The sequence below is a fragment of the Lepisosteus oculatus genome, chromosome 8 (genome assembly GCF_040954835.1).
Source record: "Lepisosteus oculatus isolate fLepOcu1 chromosome 8, fLepOcu1.hap2, whole genome shotgun sequence".
Classification (NCBI taxonomy): Eukaryota; Metazoa; Chordata; class Actinopteri; order Semionotiformes; family Lepisosteidae; genus Lepisosteus; species Lepisosteus oculatus.
In genome coordinates, this window is record NC_090703.1 from 43673227 (window position 1) to 43698031 (window position 24805).

The 24805-nt window shown below is 34.3% G+C and overlaps 1 protein-coding gene across 1 annotated transcript; it reads left to right on the plus strand.

Annotated features, from left to right (window-relative positions):
- Positions 1–324: 324 nt before the first annotated feature.
- On the plus strand, positions 325–24406 carry steep1 (STING1 ER exit protein 1). The gene is made up of 7 exons (XM_015351264.2): positions 325–522; positions 7050–7167; positions 7887–7928; positions 13970–14114; positions 18931–19020; positions 22051–22143; positions 23351–24406. Exons 1-7 carry the CDS (start codon positions 399–401, stop codon positions 23411–23413), a joined length of 675 nt encoding a protein of 224 aa, XP_015206750.1. The 5' UTR covers positions 325–398; the 3' UTR covers positions 23414–24406.
- The last annotated feature ends 399 nt before the right edge of the window (positions 24407–24805 follow it).

The following is a 24805-nucleotide window of genomic DNA, read 5'->3' on the forward strand; positions in this document are numbered from 1 at the left end:
ACGAGGATTGAAAACCATTACATTAGGCAATTGGATTCAATTGGGTCAGGAACTGTACTGTACTCCTTCCTCTATAACTAAGAACACTTGAGGACAATTTATACAGTGCATTAGTTATATAGAACTGACCATGGGTTTCATAATTAATGGAATTCCTCTTAACAAAATTAATAATATTTTCTTAACTTCCGTTTGTAAAATGTGACATATAGACAGACACACACACTGTACAGTATATAAGAATGAATTAACTAGAGTACATTGCAAATCCACATGAAACCAAAAAAAAAATCCACATGAAGCCCGTAGCGACTTGTGACGCAATCATTTCGCGACACTCTAATTTGTTTCCTGGAGTTTTTTAGGAAAAGTGTTGGTGTGGTTTATTAGGAGTAAAGATGCCGAAGGTTGTTTCGCGTAGTGTAGTTTGTTCAGATACTCGTGATCGGGAAGAATATGATGATGGGGAAAAGCCGCTGCACGTCTATTATTGTCTGTGTGGTCAAATGGTTCTTGTGTTAGGTGAGTGCACTTTTTAATACGCTGTAGCCCGAAGGCCTCTGCTGCCAGGGTCTCGAGTAGAGAAGCTCCCTGGTTTAGTTCAATGTTGTGGGCAGTGGTTCATGACCGAAGACTCGAGGCGGAGCACTTTGTAGAACAGGAATTGATGTTTAATCCTTTCTCGTGTCAGAATTGTATGAACTTTTATAATAATGATGAATATTATTATACATAAGCTAATTTGTCTTGTTAAAAAAACGTTGAAAATAACAGCAAAGCTTTCTGAGAGCTCTGTAACGGTTTAGTATTATTAATATTTTACTTTTCTATTCTGGTGTCATTGTCTGCTAGTATAGTTTGCTAGATCCTTCCCTTAGATCCTAAAACAGCCATGTGAATAATGAACTCAGTCGACCCATGTTTTGTGTGAAAACAATGTTTTTGCTTATTCCCTATTCAACATCTATTATTGAGTTAATATCATATGAGTTTTATTTAATATCTGCATATTTTGCATATGTGAACAAAATATGCAGAATTGTAAGCTTTGCCTGCATTCCGGTACTTTTGTTTTTAAAAAGAAACGTTATTTTTTGTATGTTTTTCGAAACTTATACGATGCAGAATTGTATTATTGATTTTGACATATATTTGATTAATTATGACTATTCATGATATACTCGAATGGATTTCTCAGTATTCACAGCTTCCAACGATCTTCCATTTGTTGAATTACAAAAAGTGTAAATAATGTCAGTCAAAACCCGAATACTCAAACTAAATGTATATAGGTGAAAGACGATGACTGATAAAACGTGCTAAGAAGAATAAAAACCTTAATACACCATCAATATATTTAACTCCACTCAAGGTGGATACTTGATGGGAGCACCTTTTGCGGAAATTACAACTGAGTTTCTGTTTGAAGAAGTCTGTACCAATTTTGCGCATTGAAATGATGCTATATCTTTGCAAACTTGCTCAGCCTCTGTGAAATTAGTTGGGTGGGGATCATGGATGGACAGTAATTTTTGCCTCTTGAAAACAAGTCTTGCCACAGATTTTCTATACGATTCAAGTTAGGTCTTTAGGTTACTCACAGACATTACCTTTCGTCTTGTTAAGCCACTCCAGTGTAGCTTATGGTCATTGTTGTGCTGAACTGAGCTTTTGCTTCATGTCTATGCCTTTAGCAGATGTGTTTTCCTTTATGGTTTAGGGATACTTGCTCCATCCATTTTTTAGCTCTGTCTTGACCCCATAAAATATTAGAGTCACTGCCATACTAGTAGAAATGTGCTGGGTTTGTGCATTAAGTAACGCTTTGCATTTAGATCAAAGTTTCAGTTTTGTCTTGACTGATCAAATATCTTTTGTCATGCTTTGTTACAAACTATATAAAGAATTAGAGATTGGTTTGTCACTCTGCCATACAGGCCAGCTTTGTGGGATGTTTTAGACTTATGGACCTTCTTCCTCATCTCAGTCAATGAGATCTATACCTCTTTCAAAGTTACCATTGGTTCCATTTTTTGGAAGCTCAGGTTCAAGATACAGTCTTATCTGGGTGGTTGGATAGAGCCTTCCATATGATCAAATTTCACTATGAGATATTCAGCCTCTTTGAACTGTGATCTGATCTGATCTGACCATTCAACACATTTATTCATGAAATATTTTGAAAGCTCCTTGGTCTTCGTGATTAAATCTTAACATGAAATGCACTACCTGCCTGAAGGCCTTTATAGAAAGAGGTGTATTTTTTTCAGAAATCATGTAAACCATTATTCAAATTCAATTTATTTCATGCCTTGTCAAAGTAAATGTGTGCATCTAAGCTAATTTAGTCTTGGCTTAACAAAGAGGTGAATACGTATGCAGTCTGCATTACAGGTTTTGTTTTGTTTTTCAGCTTTTGCTGATATTCAGCTTTTTTTCACCTGTAAATGTTCTACTTGAGCATTTAGGTTTGGTTGAAAATATTTACGTATAAAAAGTAAATTTATCAAAAAGGATCCATCATTGAAACAGACTGAATATGTTTGCAAAACACACATAGCGCTAAATCACATAATTTACAAGACTTGATAAAGCCTAAATGATGACTTAAGATAACAACCAGTTTGTTGCCACACCTGGTGAAAATGAAAAAATAAGAACACAAAAAGGAGCCAATATGCCCAATTTGTAAAAAGATCAGTATCTTTGTGCCATTGGGGTGGATCGTGCACATCCTTGTGTTGCTTGTGTTACAATGGCTTGCTTGGATGGCCTACTCGCTAGGACTAAGCCATATCGAACATTTCTGGGATGATCTAGGATAGTGTATGACATCTGTGGCACAAGGAACTGCCATGTGCTTTTCAAGGCCTATAAGCAACTGGGAAGTTGCGAGGGTCACTGTGTCACTGAGAGAGCTCTGGCATATTGGCAGCCAGCAGCCATATCACCCTGCAACTCACAACTGGCAACCCACTGAGGCTAAGCAGGTGTGAGCCTGGTCAGTACCTGGATGGGAGACCTCCTGGGAAAAACTAAGGTTGCTGCTGGAAGAGGTGTTAGTTGGGCCAGCAGGGGGTGCTCACCCCGCGGTCCTTGTGGGTCCTAATGCCCCAGTATATTGATGGGGACACTATACTGTAAACAAGCGCTGTCCTTCGGATGAGACGTAAAACCAAGGTCCTGACTCTCTGTGGTGTCCCAGGGCGTTTCTTGAAAAGAGTACTGAGAGCTGATTTGTGGTGAGCGTTCTAACGCGCTATGGCTGCCGTCGCATCATCCAGGTGGGGCTGCACATTGGTGGTGGTGGAGGGGATCCCCATTACCTGTAGAACGCTTTGAGTGGAGTGTCCAGCAAAGCACTAAAGAAGTGTAAGCAATTAATATAATAATAATAATAATAATAATATTAATTCCACTATGCTCTCTTTTGGCAAATGCTATTGTTTGCAAAGTCCTAGTCACAGTTTGCTAGTGATGTCACTCAAAGTTGAATCCAGGGTAACTCAAAGCTGAAGCTCAGCTTGCGCTCCAGCGAACCTCTTTAGTGGTCGAGACACTCAAGAAATAAACATCAGGATTTTAAGTACATCTGTTCAATAAAATGTCAGTGCACCTATCCCAGAAATATAGTTTTATAAAAAACATTTTCTTTATAACAGCTTCGATAAATTCACAGTGTTATAAATGAGAATATAGTTAGTATGTAAGGTTTTATAGATTAATATTTGAAACTATATACATTGATGAAGAGACAAATAAGATAATATCACTTTATTGACCATATACAGTTTCTTGTATTAGGAATTTGTCTTTTTGCATACCTCAACTTGCTCTCCATGAGACACACAGACAGGGAGAGAAACTCAAATAGCTTTATGACGGAATATTGCCAAATATCTAAAATAATTTGTAATGTTGTCAATACTTGCACTCAAAAATGATGTTATTAATAGCCTTAGTTTAAAGAAGAGCAAAATAATCATTCATGGTCTCTTGGGATTGTCATATACACTTAGGTTAAAAAAAGTCTCATCGGTGTAGACCAAGCCTGATTGAGAGAATATTCAATTCAAATATGTAAAATACTAATGACTAAAGATAATTCCTGACCAGGAGCATGCTTTAGACTTGATAGCAAAACAACGTCACAGGACCACTTTTGTAAACTTGGGGGGGAGTTCAGTTATAACAAAGAATAGGAAATTAAGAGTTGTGGGTATATGAATGATCTCCATAACAGAAGACCCTCTATTCAGATTAAGACTTTTAAGATTAATTGAGCTACTAATTGAGGAAGATGAACCAAATGACCCCTTTTTGGTTGGTGACCTTTATTTTCGTATGACATCTGTGTCTATAAAGTATGTTGGGTTGGGGCATGATTTAAAACCCTCCATGGATATTTTCTATTTTCTAATTGCATTGCTTTGAAGTTCTCCTACAACAAAGAAATGGATCATGCTATACTACAGCAGTGTGCTCACAGGAGGTTGTTTAGAAAAAAAAAATGAGGCTATTCTTCTCAGCTTGTCTTCCCCATCTCCTGATTTAAACCTAGTTGAAATAGCTTTCTTCACACTCGAAATTGCCTAAGTATTCTTCAAAGGCAGAGTTACTAAGACATTAATAAAATGGAACAAATTTGACACTTCCTTGACCAGGAAACTTTTGCTTTCCTGGTCAAGGAATCTTTCACAACTATGCTGTGAAAGATTTTAGAATTCATTAATGGTAATGAAATGCCTACAGATTTTACTTTAATTACATTTCTTAAACATTTCCATTAATGCACATTTTAAGACTTTTGGATGGCACAGTGCTTGCTTATAATTCTGTATACAGCACATTACTAAAAGAGTAAAAAGGGATCTTTATACATATAGCTTAGAAATGGGATCCATTCCTATATAAAATCCTCATTGTTTTCACTTGTGGTTTGCAGATGCTCAATCTAGCAGTCTGCAGTGACAAACTGAATGAATAATTGATACCTGCCACATCCTTGGGGCGACTAAGACTTTTTCTGATGCAGGCAGACTTCTGTTTATGGGAAAAAAGTAGCAAAAATTGACAGTAGTACTCTGAATTTAGAAACATTTATATATACAGTATTTATTGCATTTACAAGATAATGGCCTTTCACTTTCTACTTTTGCTTCAACAAAATAAAACCTTTCTCCCCTTATTCTATGTAATGAATATACTGTATAAGAACAAAACCTCTTAGAAATCTAATGTTTATTTCAATTGTTGTGCTAGAATATCTCAATACTAACATACTAGTCTACAAGCCTTTGTGAAATGAATGCCAATCATATACCCAGCCTGGGTTTGAAGAGAGAAAATTATGTTTATTATGCTTCCTTTTTTATTTCCAGTAGCTGGAATAATTACATTTACTAACATGGCAGCAAAAATATCTTGGGTTACTTGCAACAGCCTTTGGGACATGCTCCATGGTTTTATGAGTCTTCGCTTTTGTTCAACGGTTTAGAGCAAGAGAAATGTGATTCACTTTGCTTTGGTGTATGACCAGGATTGTATTCGTGTTCTGTAGCTTGATGGTGTTATGGAGCTGTAGCTTACCATCTTCAAAGTGATAAAATGAGAATTGGCATCCGTTTGTGATTCTGGTATCTTGTGTAAAAAGAATAATGCACATATTGTTTTTGTGAAGCTTGTACTGTGTTGAGCTTTTAAGAACCAATTAGGAACAGGAGGAAATATGCAAAACTGCAGTCCATTACATTTGTCGGTTGCTACTGCCGAATACAGACGCTTAGACATCCCTTTTGTCTATGATTGCTACTATAAATTCAGATTAAAGGGGAACTGTAATCCCAATTTCTCAGACTGTTTATTAAAAATTTACAAATTCTGAATTAAACACAAAATCTTTACCTTTGTGAAAATAGTGGAAAACCGCCATGTTTTGGCAAACTGCTGGTCTTGCCACAGACAATAAATTGTGATGTGAAGCGGCCCTTCCCGCTCACTAGTCTAAGCGACTAATGTAGTGCGATGTACAAGCAAATCAGATTGTGCAGCAGACATTTCACCGCAGAAATGTTCCAACCTGATCTGCATGGGGAGTTAACGAGTAATTAGTATTTATTGGCAAAACCATCTCAATGTCAAGAGCAATATTTCTACTGGATTAAAGGGGATGTATTCACAAGCCTGCTTGTTTACAATGTAATAAGGCCAATTCATGTCTCCGAACGATTTTGTTGTCTTGTTCTGAAAGGCGGAATGTGGAGCTGTGCATACCTGGGACGTTTTGTCTATTTTGTGATGTAAATTTGGGGTTTTACACATTACAGTGTACATTTTACCTTCATTGTGATTTGAAATGTACTGATCAATGCTGTTTTTTTCTAACCCCGAAATATAAAAATAGTGCTGCAGTACCCCTTTAGGGCAGTGTTTTTTTAATCTTTGACTTAAAGAGGTTGTAGGTTAGCTTGTATCTGGGGAAAAAAGCTTTTAATACCTAGAGTGTTTTGAGATAAATACCATGCATTGCTGTTTAAACATGATGATGATGTAAACGAGAAAGGTTTTAGTAATGCTAATGTACAAGTTAATGGAGTACTATACTTGAATGATTTTTACTATGTTGAAGATTATTGTTTGCACAGAGACCATTTAGTTGTAGTATGTCGTTACTTTTAAATAAATGTAGTTTGTTGTGTACTTTCATAATGCATTAGGCTCTCTGAAAATGCTTATTTTGTAAGAAATAATAAAGGCCCTTACATACAGTAAATGAAGGTTGTTGGATGAAGTCTTCATTGTAAAATTTTGTTTGAATTTGACATTTAAAGATGCAGTGCCTTGGCGCTGAACTTTTTTAGGTATGTATAGTTCAGCATGGAATTTGGAAGAGCATGATAACTGCAAGTCATAGGATGTGCTACTTAGAGAACTTTTAGCCTAATAAATAGTTCTACTTCTGATATTTTTTTATACATTTCCAACTGGTAGACTTTGAAGTGATTCATTGATGGATTGTTTGATTGAATACTGATTCTCTGATTCTGTAGACTGCCAGCTGGAGAAACTTCCCATGAGGCCACGGGACCGAGCCAGAGTGATTGATGCAGCCAAGCATGCTCATAAATTCTGTAACATAGAAGAAGATGAGAGTGTTTATCTTCGAAGGTATGGATGATATAAAAGTATTTCTGTGCTGTTTATTCAAACATAAAAACCTAGGTGGAAATATGTGATGAAATAGTTGTAGATTATGTTTTCGTGCTTATTTTACTTAATAGGTTAGAAGTAGTGATAGCAATTACTCTAATCTACAATATATATATATAGTGATCACTATTGAACTGAAATATGATTACTTGTAGAATTTTTCCGCACAAAAATAATTCTTGCATTGCTTGTTTGTTTTTGCATATAATTAGTTTTTTTGTATATACTCCCAAGCTGCTATTAAATGGGTACGGTTTTTATCTATATAGGTCTTTGCACATTAGAATTAATATTAATATTAATATTAAGTTAAGCTAGACAAATGTCAGCATAAGCTTTAAAACCTTCTTTGATTGTCTTTTATCTAGCTCGCTTATCGCACAAATTGTTATTAGTATAACGTATGAAACATGATAGCAGTACCCTTTTTAAAAATGGCAGGACATACTCTGTTAACATTTACTGTACTTTTTGATGTCTCTTTTTTTACCTGTTTAAATTTCTCATACAACTGCATGTTCAGGTGGACCATCTGACTATAGTACTAGTGTTCTTTATAAATAATTTCACATTTTAAATATTATGGATTTGTTATGTTATGTACAATAGTCTTAAAAATTAACTGAAGAACAATTGAACATCGCCCCCCTACTCAAAGTTTTTTTTTCTTCTTCTAGACCAGAGGGTATCGAGAGGCAGTTTAGAAAGAAATGTGGAAAGTAAGTATTTTAACACAGGAATTAATAAGACGGAGAGATCCTTATTTTTTAAGGATTTGTTTTCAGAAGATGCCGTATGTTTTGCTTTAGGTAACTGAGACAGGTTGCTGTCTATGAGTGACAGGTTGTCACTTGATATAAAGTGAGATACGCTCTATCTAGTCTGGCAGGAAGTGCTGTTTCGAATTCGGATGAGTTAAAACTTTTATTTTGCAATGGAGAAAATAACAGAGTCGATATCACACCTGATTTGTCTGTATTTTCCCCCCTGCTTTCTGATAAATCATAAGAAACAATTCCCATGGCATTTTAAGTTTTTAACATAACCCCTTTTTATCTGTGAGTAGATTGTTGATGTCTACTGGATGATTTCATTTACCTCTCTGGAAAGCTAGATAAGGGGAGGTTGTCAATCAAATACAGATACAATCTTCTGTTTTACTGGTAATTCATGTTTTTACAAGCTGTCATTACAAAAATACAGATGGTGGCATTTTCTGGAAACTAAAGGAAGTCCCCATTATTGGTACTATTGTACCCTTGAGCAAAGTACTTCACCCCAATTGCTCTATTCTACTCGGCTATACAATCAGGTCCCAGCACTGTTGGGGCTAATCTTGTGTCACAGACTCTTAGTCCGCTTAACGTGGAGAAATCCAGGACAAGCTCTGGTCTCATGAGCCTCTAGATCAAGGATTTGAGTTTGGACTATTGATATGTATAGGGCTATGTTAGACAGATACTTTATTGATCCCATGAGGGAAATTGCAGAAATTGCATCAGTTATTACTGTCTGTGTGCTGTTAAAAAACAACTTTGTTTTTAACAAAAGTTGTTTGTAAAAACAACTGTTTTTAACATATTACAGCTATTATTACGGTGTTTGCCATGCACATTTTAGACTTAGAAATTCTACATATTGAGATTACTGAAATAAACACTGCTTGTTTTAAGTAACTTATTAAAAATATTGTTCCCAAATCCAAGAAAAGAATTATGGAGGTGCACCAGCATCATCAGCTAATTTAATCTGATAAGCGTAACACTAATTTGATGCATTGAAGTTTGAATACTGTGTTATACTTATAGTCACATTTTCATTCAGAAGTAGCATAATTAAAAAAAAAAATTAAACTAGAAGCATTTCATAAACCACAAAATAAAATATGATTCCAATGAATTAATAGTGTTTTAGAATAAGCTGTTTCACAATTTAATGATTTCTCATGTGTTATGTGGATGAATTGTAAGGTTTCTTTATAAAGTAACCATCATTTAAGAACATGTATGTTAAAGATATTTTAATCTATAAAACAGTTGAGGATGTGCGAAAGTTACAAAGAAATCATATGCTAAATGCTTTGTATTCTGAGAAGAGCAGATTTTAATCTGTGCTGCAGAAAATGAGATGCTGCCATCCATTTTATTAGGCTTTAGAGCATTTTTCTTTTTTTACTCTGTTTACTGTTTGTCATCTAACTGTATTTAAATTTAAAAATCTCCCCATTTTTACAATTTTTGTCAAAAAATAGTAGCATTGCAGTGCCCTTCTGCTTTGTTATGTGGCGTCCATTATCAAGTGAATACACCAGTGATGTCATCCTTGATGTTATGTAGATGAGCATCAGTGGATATAGCATTTTACATTTTGTTTTTTAACTTGATTAACAACAAGAGTTATAGCCAACACCTGTCAGTGTGGCTGGTAAGACTGTGTGCTAATTTTCTTCCCTGGTGTAAGCTCAAAGTAGTAAGGGCATGTGACTATCACAAAGATCTCAAAGTATTTTGGCAAAGAAAAAACAAGCTATTTATCTTTTTGAATGCTGAATAAACGGAAGAGCAGCACTGCATTAACAAAGCCCTGTGATTTATTTCTGGTATTTCATTGTTGTCAAATGCCATGAAAACCATACCCAATTTGTTATGGAAAAGTGACATGAAAACACGTCTTCTAAAACTCAGTTCCCAAGTCCCTGTTCCAGAAGAAGTGGCGTTTTGTTCCCAGGGCTTTATTCTGACAGAACCCATTGGTATATTGATTATCTCTGTTGACATAGGGTATATGTTCTTGTGCAATTTGTGTTATGTAATTTCAAAGGCTAAACAGAGATGCTTAGACTTTTTAATGTAGATTGCAGACAAGCCAGACCTTATGCTCCCAGACTCCTACAGACACTTGATACTTACTGATTGGAAGCATCCTTCTCTTTCAGTTATCTACGATTAAGTTCCGGGCTTGAATATTGCAAATAGCCAGTTTAGATCTAGACAGTGACTTGGTAGTTTTGTATATTTTCCTTTTCATCATGACAAAAAAGACAAAAGGAAGGATCAATTCAAATTCAATGTTCTTTATTACTTTTGAAAATCCCTTTCCTGTGTGAGAAAGGGTACAGACACATTATGTGTTCAATTTATGAAACACTTAAGCTGTCACAATGTATGTTAATCAGACGCTGTCTATCTCTTGTGAATTATTTTTTTAGGCACTGCCTGGTTACTCAGTTTTTTTTTAAATCAAGATAAATTACGGTGCTAAACAAAAGTGTAGTATCATTGAGAGCCATGCAGAGTAGTTTGTGTTTTGACAAATATTTATACTTGGAGAGGAGTACTTTAGAATAGTGTGACGTGCAGTTCCCCCAAAACATCAGTTTTTTACCTTTTGTATTTTTACTTTTTTTTTCCCCGCTAACAATTCAACACAAAACCTCACACCATTTTTCAATGTCTTCTAATGGTTGCATTTCTTACTCTCTGGTATTACACGCAACCACCATCTGAGACAGGAGCTGTACAGACACCCCTTCCGACTCTTCTTCTGTTAGTGTTGCTGGGTCTGGGAGTGAGGAAGGAGGGATAGGGATAGTACAGCAAACGTGCATGCTCACCAGGGTTTATTGACCATAAAAGGGGAACTGCAATGCTATTTTTATATTTTGGGGTTCGAATGAATCAGCTTTGATGACTGCGTTTCGAATCCCAATGAAAGAAAAATGTACATAGTAATGCATAAAATCTCCAATTGACATCACAAAGGAGAGAGAATTTCCAGATTTGTTCAGTGCCATATTCTGCAACTCAGAATGTGGCAACAAAACATCTGGTGAGGTGAAGCTCCCCTGTTAGATTGTAATCAAGTGGCTTGTGAATACATCTGTTCAAATCCAATCTAAATATTGCTCTCGACTTTGACACGGTTTTGCCGATAAATACTACTAGTGAACTCTGCATGCAGATCACTCTACACCATTTCTGCAGTGAAATGCCTGCTGCACAACCTGAACTCATTCGCTCGTACATCACATTACATTACTCATGACAGTGGCTAGTGAGCAGGAAGGGTTGCTTCACGTCGTGATTCTCATAAAATCTCTACAAATGGGCGTCCATACACTACTTTCACAAAGTTCACCATTTTGTGTTTAATTTGTAATTCTATATAATTTTGCTATACTGTCAATCAATTTGTTTTATTATCGAGATTTAATAACTGGCCTGAGAAATTGGGGCTGCAGTTCCCCTTTAATGGTTTAATGGTTAGTAAGTATATGTGCTAATCATGGAGGGGGTAGAGAACAAGAGGGAGAATGCAGTAGCAGTCAGTTCAAGAAAGTAGAAAGGAAGACATTTCCTCCCTTCATATATAGAATGAATGGAAAAAGTCTTTAATTAGAATAATTACTAAATATAGCATACTCTTTAAAAATACACAGTATAGTACATTTTAGAATTGCCCATAATGAATTTGTAAATACTCTACCATTCAGTAATTAAACATAAAATAAATAGTATATAATAATCAATTGGGTGCTAACCTGACATTATCGCAATATGGATTACTCACAGTTTTCATTCTGTTCAGGTCTTTTCACATGCCTGAGATATGAACATTGGTATTGGCCACACTGAGGGTGGCCTGTGAATCTTTAGATGTTACTAGATCTAATTGGATAGGTTATGTGATTTGGAAGGCAGTTGGTTTGCATCAAAGCTGATTTACAGTTGCTGTTACTAAGGGCTATATCCAACCCATTCTTCCAGGTTTTCATTTGTAAATATTTTTTGAGAATGTTGGAGTATTTGTTTTCCACTTGGATGTTGTATGTTACAGTGTGAACAAAATGTCAAATACATTCTGGTTTAATGTATCATGATTATAGGCTGTTAGGCCAAAAAATGTGTAACTTTGCAAAGGGTATGTAAACTTTCTATAGGCACTATACCTATAAAATGTGCTTGGTAAACTAGAGGATTATTTCTTTCATATACACTAATTATTGTTTCTCCTTGTTTACTATTCTATATTTTAAAAACATTGAATTAGTAAATACAAACTATTTTGGGTATTCAAGAAAAGACCAATTTTGATTAAACAAGAGTAGCATGGTAAAAAGTGTCATCTCCATGATTATTGTGTGTTAACAATTTTCCAGGCCTCTGTTTGTGTGTTTTTAAACATGCAACATCAATGAGAATATGCCCCATAAGATAATGCATGTGTAGGTTGTAGGGTTGTAGATTTTTTTAGCTTTAGTGAAGAGATTGTTCTAATATGAAACGTGAACTCTTCACAATTGCAAAGCTTTTTTTGTGCATTTTCCTTACTGTGCTTAGTCTACAAGAAATTAAATACCCTGTAAGTTTTGGAAAATGCACATAACATGCTTTACAAGTGTTTGCTATAAATACTTTTCTTTATGATGAAAGCTTAAAATAGTACAATAATCCTCCATTTGTCTTGCTTAAAACCAGCAAGCAGAATGCCTTTTTTGCAAATGCTGAAATTTAAAACATTTAATTATCCTTTAAGATGATTGTAATACTTGCATTCTAAACTTTTATTAAATTCAAATTCCTAGCCTCCAGTGAATTATATGTAGTAATTATAATTTTAATAACTGTTTTTCTGTCACTTCAAAGGATTAAAAAAGGCATTAGGAAAGAAGATGGATGGGTGAGATGGGTGTTGTTGTTATGTGATTCAGAATTAGAGTGTGGAGGTTTTTTCATTTTCCTCATTCCCAGTTTGGGCATTATTCTCTGATTATACAGATTTTTTTTTCATTTTGATTGACAGCACAATTTGTATGTAGTTTTATAAAGTAATTTCTAAACAGTAATATTGCGGGCATTTCCCACTAAAGTTTTTTTTCCCCCTCATACATGCTTTCATAGAAATGTACAGACAATGTTTTAGGAACAAGTGTGTGCTGCATGCAGTACGTTAAGCAGTAGTTAAGATGTTATTCAAACCATTGAGACAAGCAAATAATCGATATGTAAGATTTTTTATTTTATGTCAAAGTTGTTTAAAACAAGCAGTGTTTATAAGAAACATTTCCGTAGCTCAAGTTTAGTTTCATTTTATGTCTTTTCTAATGTCTTATGTTTTATGTCAAATCTATATTTTAAGGATGTTACAGTTCACATATTCAAAAAATAAGAATTATGAGATTGTGTAAAAATCTAATGTAATAAACAAAAATGTTGAAGGCTGCATTTTTTCTAAATTTTCTAATTGTATTTTGAGTTTAGTATTTATATTTACATTAGTCACATTGTCATCTGAAAGTATAATTAAAATAAATATGTAAAAAGGAAATGTCATTCCAGTGAATTAATAGTAAGTTAATATTAGTTGTTTAATAATGACCCCAATTTCCAATTCCAACTTAAAATTTTATTATTTCTAATTAATATATATATATTAAAATATAAAGATATCAGAATAATTAAGTTTACTTCTGAAGTAACCATTACGTGATAAATAAATGTCAAAGAATGTGTTTTATATACTCTTGAATCAGTTTAGATCATTTGGGGATCCCATTTTTCTTGCATTGAGTGTTGTATTAAAGTTCTAGGTTAACTTCAAATCTTTCTTCCCCATGGTTATTAAATCTTTTGCATGGTGTGTATATATATTGATTTAAAAAAAAAAATCTTGTGTAAGATTGTGGTTGTGCGCTACATTATAGTAGGTGAAGATGATCTGTTGTATTAAGAGATGATTGCGAATTTCTTTTCTTCCCCAGGTGTGGCCTGTTGCTGTTTTATCAGCACCAAATGAAAAATACTCCAGTGACATTTATTGTCGATGGAGCAGTAGTGAAGTTTGGCCAGGGATTTGGCAACACTAGCGTTTATAGCCAAAAGCAAGAGGCTCCCAAAAAAGTCAGGGTAGGTATAATTTTTACTTTTTTTATTTCCCTAAAATGTTTCTGACCATGAAACCTAAGTCCACATTTTTATACCTTGATGCTTTTTTGGAAACAAATCTGAAATCTGAGATGTTTTTTTTTTCATACCAGCCCACTTTGTGGAGAGACCAAATTTTTGTTGACTTTTACGTTTGGTGTGACAGCCAGATCTAGTAGTGTCTGGGTGCTTTCCTGATCTGTGTATACAAGTTGTTTTGAAAGCTCCTTGGTCTTCATAGTAGAATCCTTGCTTGAACTTCACTACCTGATTAAGGGAACTTTTAAATATCAAGAGTTTTCCTTAAATATTCTCAAAGGGATCCAAAATTCATAACATTAAAAATCACCAATAATTTTAATCCCCAATAATTGTGATAAAAAAACCTGTGCCATGTAGAATTCCTCTAAAAATCTTTTGTGAATTGCAAATTTAAGAAAATCAGTCTTTTACTGAAAGAATACTAGAGTGATATCATGGAAATAAAGGAAAAAGCCAAGCGGAGGAATTGATAGTCTGAAGGAGACATCATCTGCACAGGAGAGAGAGAGGAAAACAAGTTAAAGGTCCCGAAATCTACTCATCAGTAGGTAATCTTTACCTAAACAATTCAATTTACTACTGTGACCCACCCTTTTAATGCAGACTTCACTTAAATGAGGCAAGGAAGCAACACAAATTCCTGAAAAACGTCTTGAGCTAACTTTTTGTGGCTGCTGTAAGCATTTTCTTTTTACAATGTTGATACTCATACTTATCTTAAAATACACAGACATTTTGTTTTATACAAAATATATATAAAACCTTAGATATCTTACTTTAATTAATATAGTACATAATCCCCTGTAGGAAGAAACAACACTGGTATTAAAATGCATTAGAAGGCATGGATTATGCAGATCCACTGTTTAAAACAACTTGTATTGTAATGCTGTGCCAGTTATTTCTCAACAGACTTCACTATTTTGAACATTAAAAATGTATAAAAAAATAACTTTGTTCTTTTGAAACCGTTAGCAGTGGAAAGGGGGTTTCTAAATGGCAATTTCCCACTTTCCATTTGGAAATATTAGGATATTCATTGCTGTCAGTCATGGAGATGTGAAGCACTAAGTTAAAAAAAGACACCACACAGCAGTACATTTGGCTTAAATAAAACACATCAGCTGTCATCTAGTTTAGACAGAGGACGCCAGTCTGCTTTGCGATTAATTTTAACATTTAGCATAGAAACATATAGTTAGCATTTCAAAAGCAAAAACTGGGACCCATTAGTCAAAGTTCAATTAATCATAGGTCCATTAAACTGCCATTTGGAACTAGAAGCATCTTTTTGTGATGCTTACATAGTGGTATTAAATACGGAGCATTTGGCTAGCAGGTTATTGAAGCATTGTAGTGTGAACTTATGGTCAAGCCCTTATTTGTAACCACTGGTTAAACACTTCAAGGCCAGATGAGAAATTGTTTGACATTATGCTGTATTGCACAATGACTATTCAAAATCAATAGAGCAGTTCTGGAATATGTACTGTAGGAACTGTACTAAGTGCATGAGTTTACAAAATGGTTTAAATTGCTTTCTCTTTGCTTTTTGTAAGATGTGTAATTTATAACCTGTTTTCTAAAGGCACCACAGATGAATGCAAAGTGCATGACTATATTACTGTTTTCAGTACATGGGCAAAACATTTTAACCCTTAAAATAAAAGTTAAACACAGAAGGGATAGTTTGCTGAATCCTCAACAAATTAAAACATGCAGTTTTTTATTTTCTTTGAAGTGCTGCACATTCTTCCATCAAGACCATTTTATTTTGTTTCTTTCCTTTGTTTCAAACTTTTCACAGTTTTGTAGTAAACTACTAAAATAAGATATGAATATTGCTGAAATTTCTAGTCACTGCAGTGAGATAGGAAAAGAAATAAACAGGCATTGATACTTTTAGAATTAAATATTTCATGTTACTGGAATTGACAAATTAACTCATTTGTCTTGTGCAATTTGGTTCGGAGTTGGTGGTGGAGTTCTGCAGTTATGAACAGAAAGGTTATTCCGGTTAAAATAGTCATGTGGGGAGAGGACACATACAATTTTAAAGATTTTATTGTGCTAACTAAACCACTAAAGCATTCATTGGATGTCACGTATACATGTATAATGTCAATATGGCCCACTATGGAACACTAAATATTTTTAAATATTTAAGTTCAATATTTAAGGTAGAGAAAAGCAAGCTCACGGGTTAAGATAATTTAGCAGCAGAGTGGTTTGCACTAGGCAACCAGTACAGTAACAGGTGGATTACTGCCAAAGATGGATGTATGCTCGTTTGGAACATAGCATACACAAGAAGAAGAACCCAAATGAATTCCTTTTTGACCCAACACTTTTGTTCATATTCTGCAGAACATATCTCATTTTAATTATGTTGTCGTTTTTAAAAGGAATATCTTGCAAAGAAATAGTGGTGATTGTAACTTGGATTGTATCATGAATCTAACTGCTCAAATGTGAATTAAGACTACCCATTCACACAGGGCAGCTTAGTCACTGCCCAGAGGCAGTTCAAGCTTTGTTTCAATTTTTATTTGTAAGCTACATCTTCCTACACTTTATGATTGTGTTAATACCACAGGAAAAACCATCCCTTGAGATGGTTTCAAAGCCTGTTTTCCTTGACTGCTTGCCTTAATATAATGACAGATTTTAATCTCCGCTAGTTACAGAGGAACAGAATTGTCTTTGTTACTGGGTAAGGGAAGAGCACAGATCTGGCAAGGTCACTGAGAAGTCCAGTTTCTAAAATTGAAGGCATTTTCCTTATCTGAAATTGGGGTCAAAAGGTATGTTGAAGTCAACCTAAAGAATGAGTTAAAACTTTTGCAGAATGTAGAACTGGAAGAGGAGCCAATCCATTAATATAGTGGACAGCTATAGTTCATTTATACAATTAATTCTGCTTGTCAGTCTTAAGAGGGATGGTCCATTGATTATTTTGTTAATTTTTCATCTTCAGTAATTCCAGATGTTTATCGTAGATTCTCACAAGATGGATTAGTATTTTTAATATTAATACTTCAAAGCTGAATTTCAGTACCTTTCATTCAATGGAAAATGTAAAACACTATTTTGCAGATATCTGAAGAAATATATATGGAAGATTAAATATTTCCACAGCAGTGGACGCAGAAGGCTCTATAAAAGTATTGGTCAGTTTGTTATTGAAGATGTAACGTGGAAAAAAAAACACTTCAAATGCTGCATTCTGAATAGTTTTAATTGATATTATCTGACAGTTTTCCACAAAATCATATAATATAATGAGCATCAAACAAAACCAGAAAAATCAAGTTGAGATTTTGAATATTGATTTTTTTAAAAATCAATATTTAGTTTGACACACATGCATAAGAACTATATCGCCTCATTAGTGAGAGAGTTTATTGGATATGTATGATGAGGGGATGGGTAGAATGTCATGGCTGATAACAATTTACAAGAAGAAAAATGAACCAGTCTTATCCCACTTCTGAAAATGCAAATACCTTTTCGCCATTGGTATGTTTGAGGTTCATCTAAGTCACCTCAGGTGGAATGGCCAACAGTGGAGTTCTTTGACTCACGAATCACTAATGGATGACTCACAAATCAGCACATCACTAATGGATGTCAGCAAGAAGGGCACAGACATATAGTAAGACATGTCTTGTGTACAAGTTGAATATGTGGTGATCTATGATGTAAATTCCACTTGTGGTAATTGATAAAAGCCTGACTGCCCAACACTATGCTGATCAAACCCTGATCCTGGGTTCTCACTTGCTGCCCTTCCATGTGCCTTATTTTGATGTAACAAAATTCCAACAAGACAGTGCTCATGCTATTCCATGCTAAAAACTCAAGCATTTATGTGATAATGTGACATTTTGGGTTCAGAGATCAATACACTGATTTATGATCAGGTATCTGCAATCTGGTGCCATGCATGCATCGTATATATTTACACCTTGTGAGTGAGTTTCAATAGATGATCTATTCATGGTAAATATTTAGCATAACAAATTTCTTCATGTCATGGCTGTTCAATAAAATCTGGATCTGCTGATGAAGGATTGTCTTTTTCCCCGATAATAACTTTGTGAATTGACTTTAGTTGAAAGTTTCTTTTGATGCTCGGTGTATTATTCATTAATCTTATAGCTCTTCCTGGAGGCAGTAAAATTGTTTGTACTTCTAAGTAGTTTTTGTCTTTCATGGTAGATTTAACAGGCTTTTTCTCGCTCAGCTACTGCCGAGGTCACATATGTAATAATGACAAAACCCTGCTTGCCAGAACATTAGCTCAGATAACTGGCCCTTGGCTTTTGTTGCATTGTGTTTATGATTATGTACACTGTATTTCACAATGTAGCCTGGATTTCATTGTTCCCATCGCATTTGTCATTGAGGCGAAAAAGGCAGGTGCTTGTAGGCATAACGGGTCTGATGGTCTTTCTGGCAATGATGGGTTTGAAGTGACAAAGCTTTTTTGAGACACTATTTCTTGTGGGAATCCTGTTTTGAAAATTTATGCAGACTTGCCTACTGATGTATAAGTGTGGTGCGATATTGGTGCATTCCCAAGTGGTTCTTGCTGCCAATGACCTTTATAGTGTTCTGTTTTCCTTTCAGTCTTCTCCTTGGAGGTGTGATTTTTTAAACTTGTTCTCCAACTATTGTCATCATTCTGCTTTTTATGTTCATTGTCTCCTTGAACTAAAACTTTCTTGTAACCAGTTCTTTTTATTTTGAATAGGTGATGATGACAAAGCGCACAAAGGATATGGGAAAATTCAGCTCTGTTACCGTCTCGACCATAGATGAGGAAGAAGAAGAGATTGAGGCTGTAAGTCATAATATTCTATCGTATCCCCTGTTTCCACATGCATAGATAATGACTAAGATCATCATTTCCCGGCATAGAGTGGAAATATATTTAAAAAGGAATTGACAGGACTGTGCTCAAAACACATCCCCTCTACTTCATGTAATGATTTTTTTCTCCCTATTCAGTCAAATTAGGTTTAGTAAAAGCATAAAATAAAACCATATTACTTACAACAGTGATGGGACAAAGGATCAGGAGGCATGAAATCAAATTACATTTTTATAAAAAATTTAGCTGTAACGAAGATTGCTTTTTACCATGACCACATGTCAGGTTTTTCTTTCAAATTTAGACTGAGGTTGAGAAGCATTGTCTTTGATTGAAAAGGCACTCTATGTGCCCAAGAAAATAGAACTGACTTTGGATCCATACGATTAATTTTAAATGAGAACAATTGAAAGAAAAGCAATTGCAGCCACTTGATAACTCTAAAAAGAAAATCTTGAACGTATTGCTAAGGCAAGAAGTGAAAACATTTTTAAAAGGGGGTATTTGAAAGCAGGTGTTTTGAAGTTTTTGTCTTAATATTCTGTGGCATGAAATGCGTATAGACCCTTTCCAGTCTTCACTGCTGAGGCCTTTAACACTTGTAGTGTCTAAAAGATAAAAAAAAAAATAATAATTTCATTAGTTACTGCTTAATCGATTATTTCTCAATAGGGGAAATTATACTAAAGTGGATGCATTTATTTACCCACAGGTACAATTAATTGACAATATTTCATGGTTACATTAATATGAACTTTCAAAGATCAATACGAATATAATCATAAAGGAATTCAAGTAGGTAGCTGTGTTAGTCGAAAAGCTAAAAGCCGAAATGTGTTTCTTTTCTTCTCTTTTCAACATGGAATAAACCTTTACTTGTTCCTAATCGTAAAGAATGTTATAGAATGATTAGGAAATTCAGTCAACAAAGGTCTTGCCCAAACACAGTTGACACAACATGTGAGGTATTATTAGATTATTGTGATTGGAATTTCCTGGGTGATGGTGCATACGTTGCACACCATATCACATTGGTGACAGATGAGTTGACCAGGAACTTTTTAATGCCCCAGTGTGACTATCTACAGGTATGTGGTGCTGTCAGTGAGGGTTACATTTCACTTGGAACTGAATCTTTTCTATGTGGCTGTGTAGCCTGTAATTCAGGAGATTAATGGCTCTAAGACTGAGAACTGGAGAAGTCTCTGCACCTCCTCTTTCTCCTTGTCTGTTAGATTTCTTACTGTGAGCCAAGCCAAATGTAAACTGTGAAACACTGTTCATGATTCCAAAATGTGTGGACCAGGAAAGAAATGGGTATGTTAGAAAAAGCAATATATTATAATGACGCTAAAACAAAAGTTATTCTGATCTGTAGAACCACAAAGGAAAGGCAAGAGATCATGTAAAATGTCTTGAAGATGATAATAGGAACCTTTCAGAAGAGGAATGGAAAGTGGCTTATGTGTTAAACAAATGTCATTAACCTATTTACTAAGGAGAATATTAACAACAAGCCATAGGTTGAGGAAAGTTCTGTATTAGTTTTAAGCAATGAAGAAGCTGAAGTGGTAAAGGTACTTAGAAGCACTTAACAAAACATCCCTCATCTGAAGAGGGATATTATTTATAGATATTTTGAACAAGTATTGAACGTATTTAAGATATGGGTAGTACCTATTGACCAGAAAAGTAATTGCATAGAAGGAATTAATTAAAAGAGGAGTAAACCAATCAGTTGCAGGCCAATAAGTCTTGTTTTTACATCAATGGAAACACTGAATTAAATCACAGGGTAATTTATATGGTTATGGGACTGATTTAGAAAAAGCAAGATTTTCTGTCTTGTTAATAATAATAATAAAAACCTGTCCGTTACTGGACATTTTCAGAAGGCTTGTGTAAATGTTCCATATAAAATATTAAAAAACAGATATGAATGATATATGTTCTACAAACTAGTTGTGAAGTTAAGTAATGACGTCAACATAGGAGCATTTACTGGCATTACAAAACAGCAAAGGAAATTTTAAAAAGTGTTATTTTCAGAGTGGGCAAACAGCTGGCAGGTAATGTTTAATTTATACAAATACAATTTATACAAATAAATTGGGAGAAACCACACCTCAAGAGGCTGTTTTTGAAGAAAGACTAGGTAAGAAATGTCAACTAATGCCCAAAAAAGCCTTTGGCATTTGTTGACATCATTTTTAGAAGTTAGACCATATTTGAAATACAAATAAGGAAATACCCATAAAGTGTAAAAGTGCAGAATTTAAATTCAGAGATGTCAGAAGTGCACTAGTAAAACATTATTTAAAATGCTGTATACAGTTTTGGTCACCAAATTACAAATGTAATATTACAAAAGCAGAATCAAACAAAGTAACCATGTTTATTTTGGGGCTTAATGAATGACAGAGCTGCACTAACAGGCTAAGAGGACTGAATCTTTTTTTAATATTCAACAAATAAACTATGACATAACCTGTTTCAGATATTCCAGATTCTCAAAGGGATTAACAAAGTCAAACCCATTGGACATCCTCTATAGTGAAACATAATCCAGAGTACACAAGTGTACATTCTAAGAAAAGTGCATTTAAAATTGAGAATCAGAGGCACCTTCTTACACAAAGGACATATTGTTAAAACTAATACCCTGGCTTTACAAAAATACATTACGGGATAATTGTAAATAGATTTGTTTGAGTTTACTTCCACTGTACTAAAGTATGCTTTTTTTCTGTATGATTCATGTGTAGGAATGTGCTATCATGTGACTATTCCACACCATAATCTGAGCGTATCTCCTCAAATTTGTGTTAATGATAATACAGATGTTTGTATTTTTTTTTATTCTGATGTAATGTCTTTAATCAGGATTGAAGGAAGAAACTCTTAGATCATGTTATCTACAATGATAATACCATGTATGGAGATCACATAAATTAAACAAGAAGTAGAGCTTAATTAATATTTTTCTTCTTTATCCAACAGAGGGAAGTTGCAGATTCATATGCACAGAATGCAAAAGTCATCGAGAAACAGCTGGAAAGGAAAGGCATGAGCAAAAGAAGACTTCAAGAGCTGGTAATGTAACGATTACTGTATTGATGAATACACCTTGACTTAGATTAAATACAGTGCTTTACAAAAGTATTCAGAACTTTGCACAGCTTTTTACATATTGTGTGTTGTTTTACAGCTTGCAGTCATGACACTTTGAAGTAGCAGTTAATAAAGTAGTAGCTACAGCATTTAGTGTCTGAGATGGGAGAAAAAGTCTGTGGGTCAGGAATTTCTCATTCACTCCACAAAAAGACCTTTTATGGAACTGAAAACACCTACCTAACATATAGGTAGTACTTTATTTAACATTACTATTTACAGTCACCTAAATATTAGGTAATATTAGTGGGTAAAGCTGAAATAATGAAAGAAGCACCAGTGTTGCTTATCCCTATTCCCATGGTTCAGTTCAGAATAAGCGCCACACAAGCAATGCAGCATTTTTTAATTATCTGTAATTACATTGCTCCTGTACCACATTTAATAATTGTTATTAAATCATTAAATAATACAATTTGAATATAATGGCAACTTAAATCGAATTAAAATATTTTCCAACGACTAGGTCAGTGCTTCTCAAATGTTCTTTTAAAACAGTTTTCGTAATTTTGTGATCAATTGAGTTTTGTCTGTTTTTTTCCTAAGTTTGTAAAATTGCTGTGTATGCTGTTTTTGGTTTTATTACTTAAGATTCCTTTACCATGTCTTCTTTTCATTAGCATCTTTATAAAGAGCTTTCATACAAGCGCTTGTTATTTTTTTCTTTTACCTCTCTTATGTGGGTACTAAATTAATTTTGTTCAGATGTACTTTTTAATTTCTCTGTAGTTCATGTTTAGGCCTTATTAAACATGTTTCATGTGATGTGAGCCAGTATTAGAATCTGTCTGATTTGGTTTATGTTACTGCCTTCAGCAGTTCTTGGTTATCATCTATATATATGATGTATTTTTAGATCACCATCTCCTCTGTTCCAGCTTTTGTTACTGCTTGGCTAACACTTGCCATATTATCATTACCTTTTCCTTATCTGGTAATCCTCTAAGAAAATGTTTTAGCATGCAGAAAAAACGTGCATTAGCACTTACAATTGAGCGCAAACATTATGAATTTTGTTCCCTGGGAGCCTACCCAAGAGAATAAATTTATTTAATTGTTTATTGAGGGAATGCAGCAGTGGAAATGCTTAAGTATGATGATTATATTTTCCTTTTTTTTTTCCTCACAGGCTGAACTGGAAGCTAAAAAAGCCAAGATGAAAGGAACGCTGATCGACAATCAGTTTAAATAAATCCGATCTGCGGATCAGCTTGTGAACTTTTCTTAGCTTGTGAACCAATATCTGAAATGAGTGTTCCTCCCATAAAAAAATATCGGACACATGGCTCTGGTTTTCTTTGTTCAGTAGGCGCAGGTTCCGCAGTTTGTAGATTTTTTTTCTTCAGACCTTCAAGATACGTGTTGGTAATGGAGAATATAATATTAAATGTTATGCCTCGTGTTTGGTTACTTTCCCATGTGAAACCAGTCAAGATTATATTCTTTTGCAGAAAGGAGTCATAACTGCAAAGATGGGACCAATTAGGAATTTTAGATTGGGTGTGTTTATTATTGCTAGTATTTGAAAAAAGGAAGGGTTAGTTGTAAAAGCCCTTAGATCGGTTATAAATTAATTGAAAAGGTTTAAAAAGCTGGTCAATTAATGATTTGCATATCATTTGCCTTTTAATTTTAAGAAGATATCAGAAGATATAGTAACAAAACAACATGCCGTTTTTTCATAAAAATGTGTTAATGTGTAGAAATTGCTGTCCTTTTTAAGACATTTGTCTTCTGAACATTTTTGGTGTGGTCTGTAACAAAATTAAAAGCATCATGAAAAGTAAACGCATAGCTCAATATAAGTCAGTTGTCACCTTAATTCCATAAAGATCCAGCTCACCATTTGTTTATAGCTTCTTGTGTGTTTTGTTAAGTTTGCATTTATGCTGGCAGACAGTATTTGATGAGCTGTGTTTTAAAAAAGGATGGGATTCAATGTGATGTATCATTTTCTTGCTTTTGATAACGGTACTCTGTCAAATAGAACCAAATGCCAGGTACATTTGGTAATAACCACATGGCTTATACAGTAGTTTTGCAAAGGTTTGCATACTTTGAAAGATTTTAAAAATTAGTTTATGTACCATTATTTTTCACAAAAAATAGCTTGTAATTTTTTTTTACTTGTAAATGGCTTGTACATACATTGTATTCATAACAATAAAGGAATTTGTTTAATACATACAGGAAAAACATTTTTTTTTTCTTTGTAACATGCGAGATGTTTTGGTTTTAATTTAGCATAAAGCAATTATTTTTGAAAGGCAACATTAGCAAATGTATGTTGGGACATTTGCAAATTAATCAATCACAATAAACTGGAAGTCCAAGTATTCTCTTTACTTTTTTAGAAAAGTTGTTTAATTTAGCTTTGCAAAAATTATTTTTGAGGTACCTGGTTAACAGTAATCTGAAGATTAATAAGTTGCTGTTTGAACAGTAGCCAAATGCTATTCTTAATTGAGGTAAGTCAAGTTAACACATTACATAGCAGTAAATGTTAGTGTTTTGTTGTGCATAGTTACATGGGACTTTTATCACAATTAGTCAATTTTGCACCTCCGAAGGACTGTCATCCTAA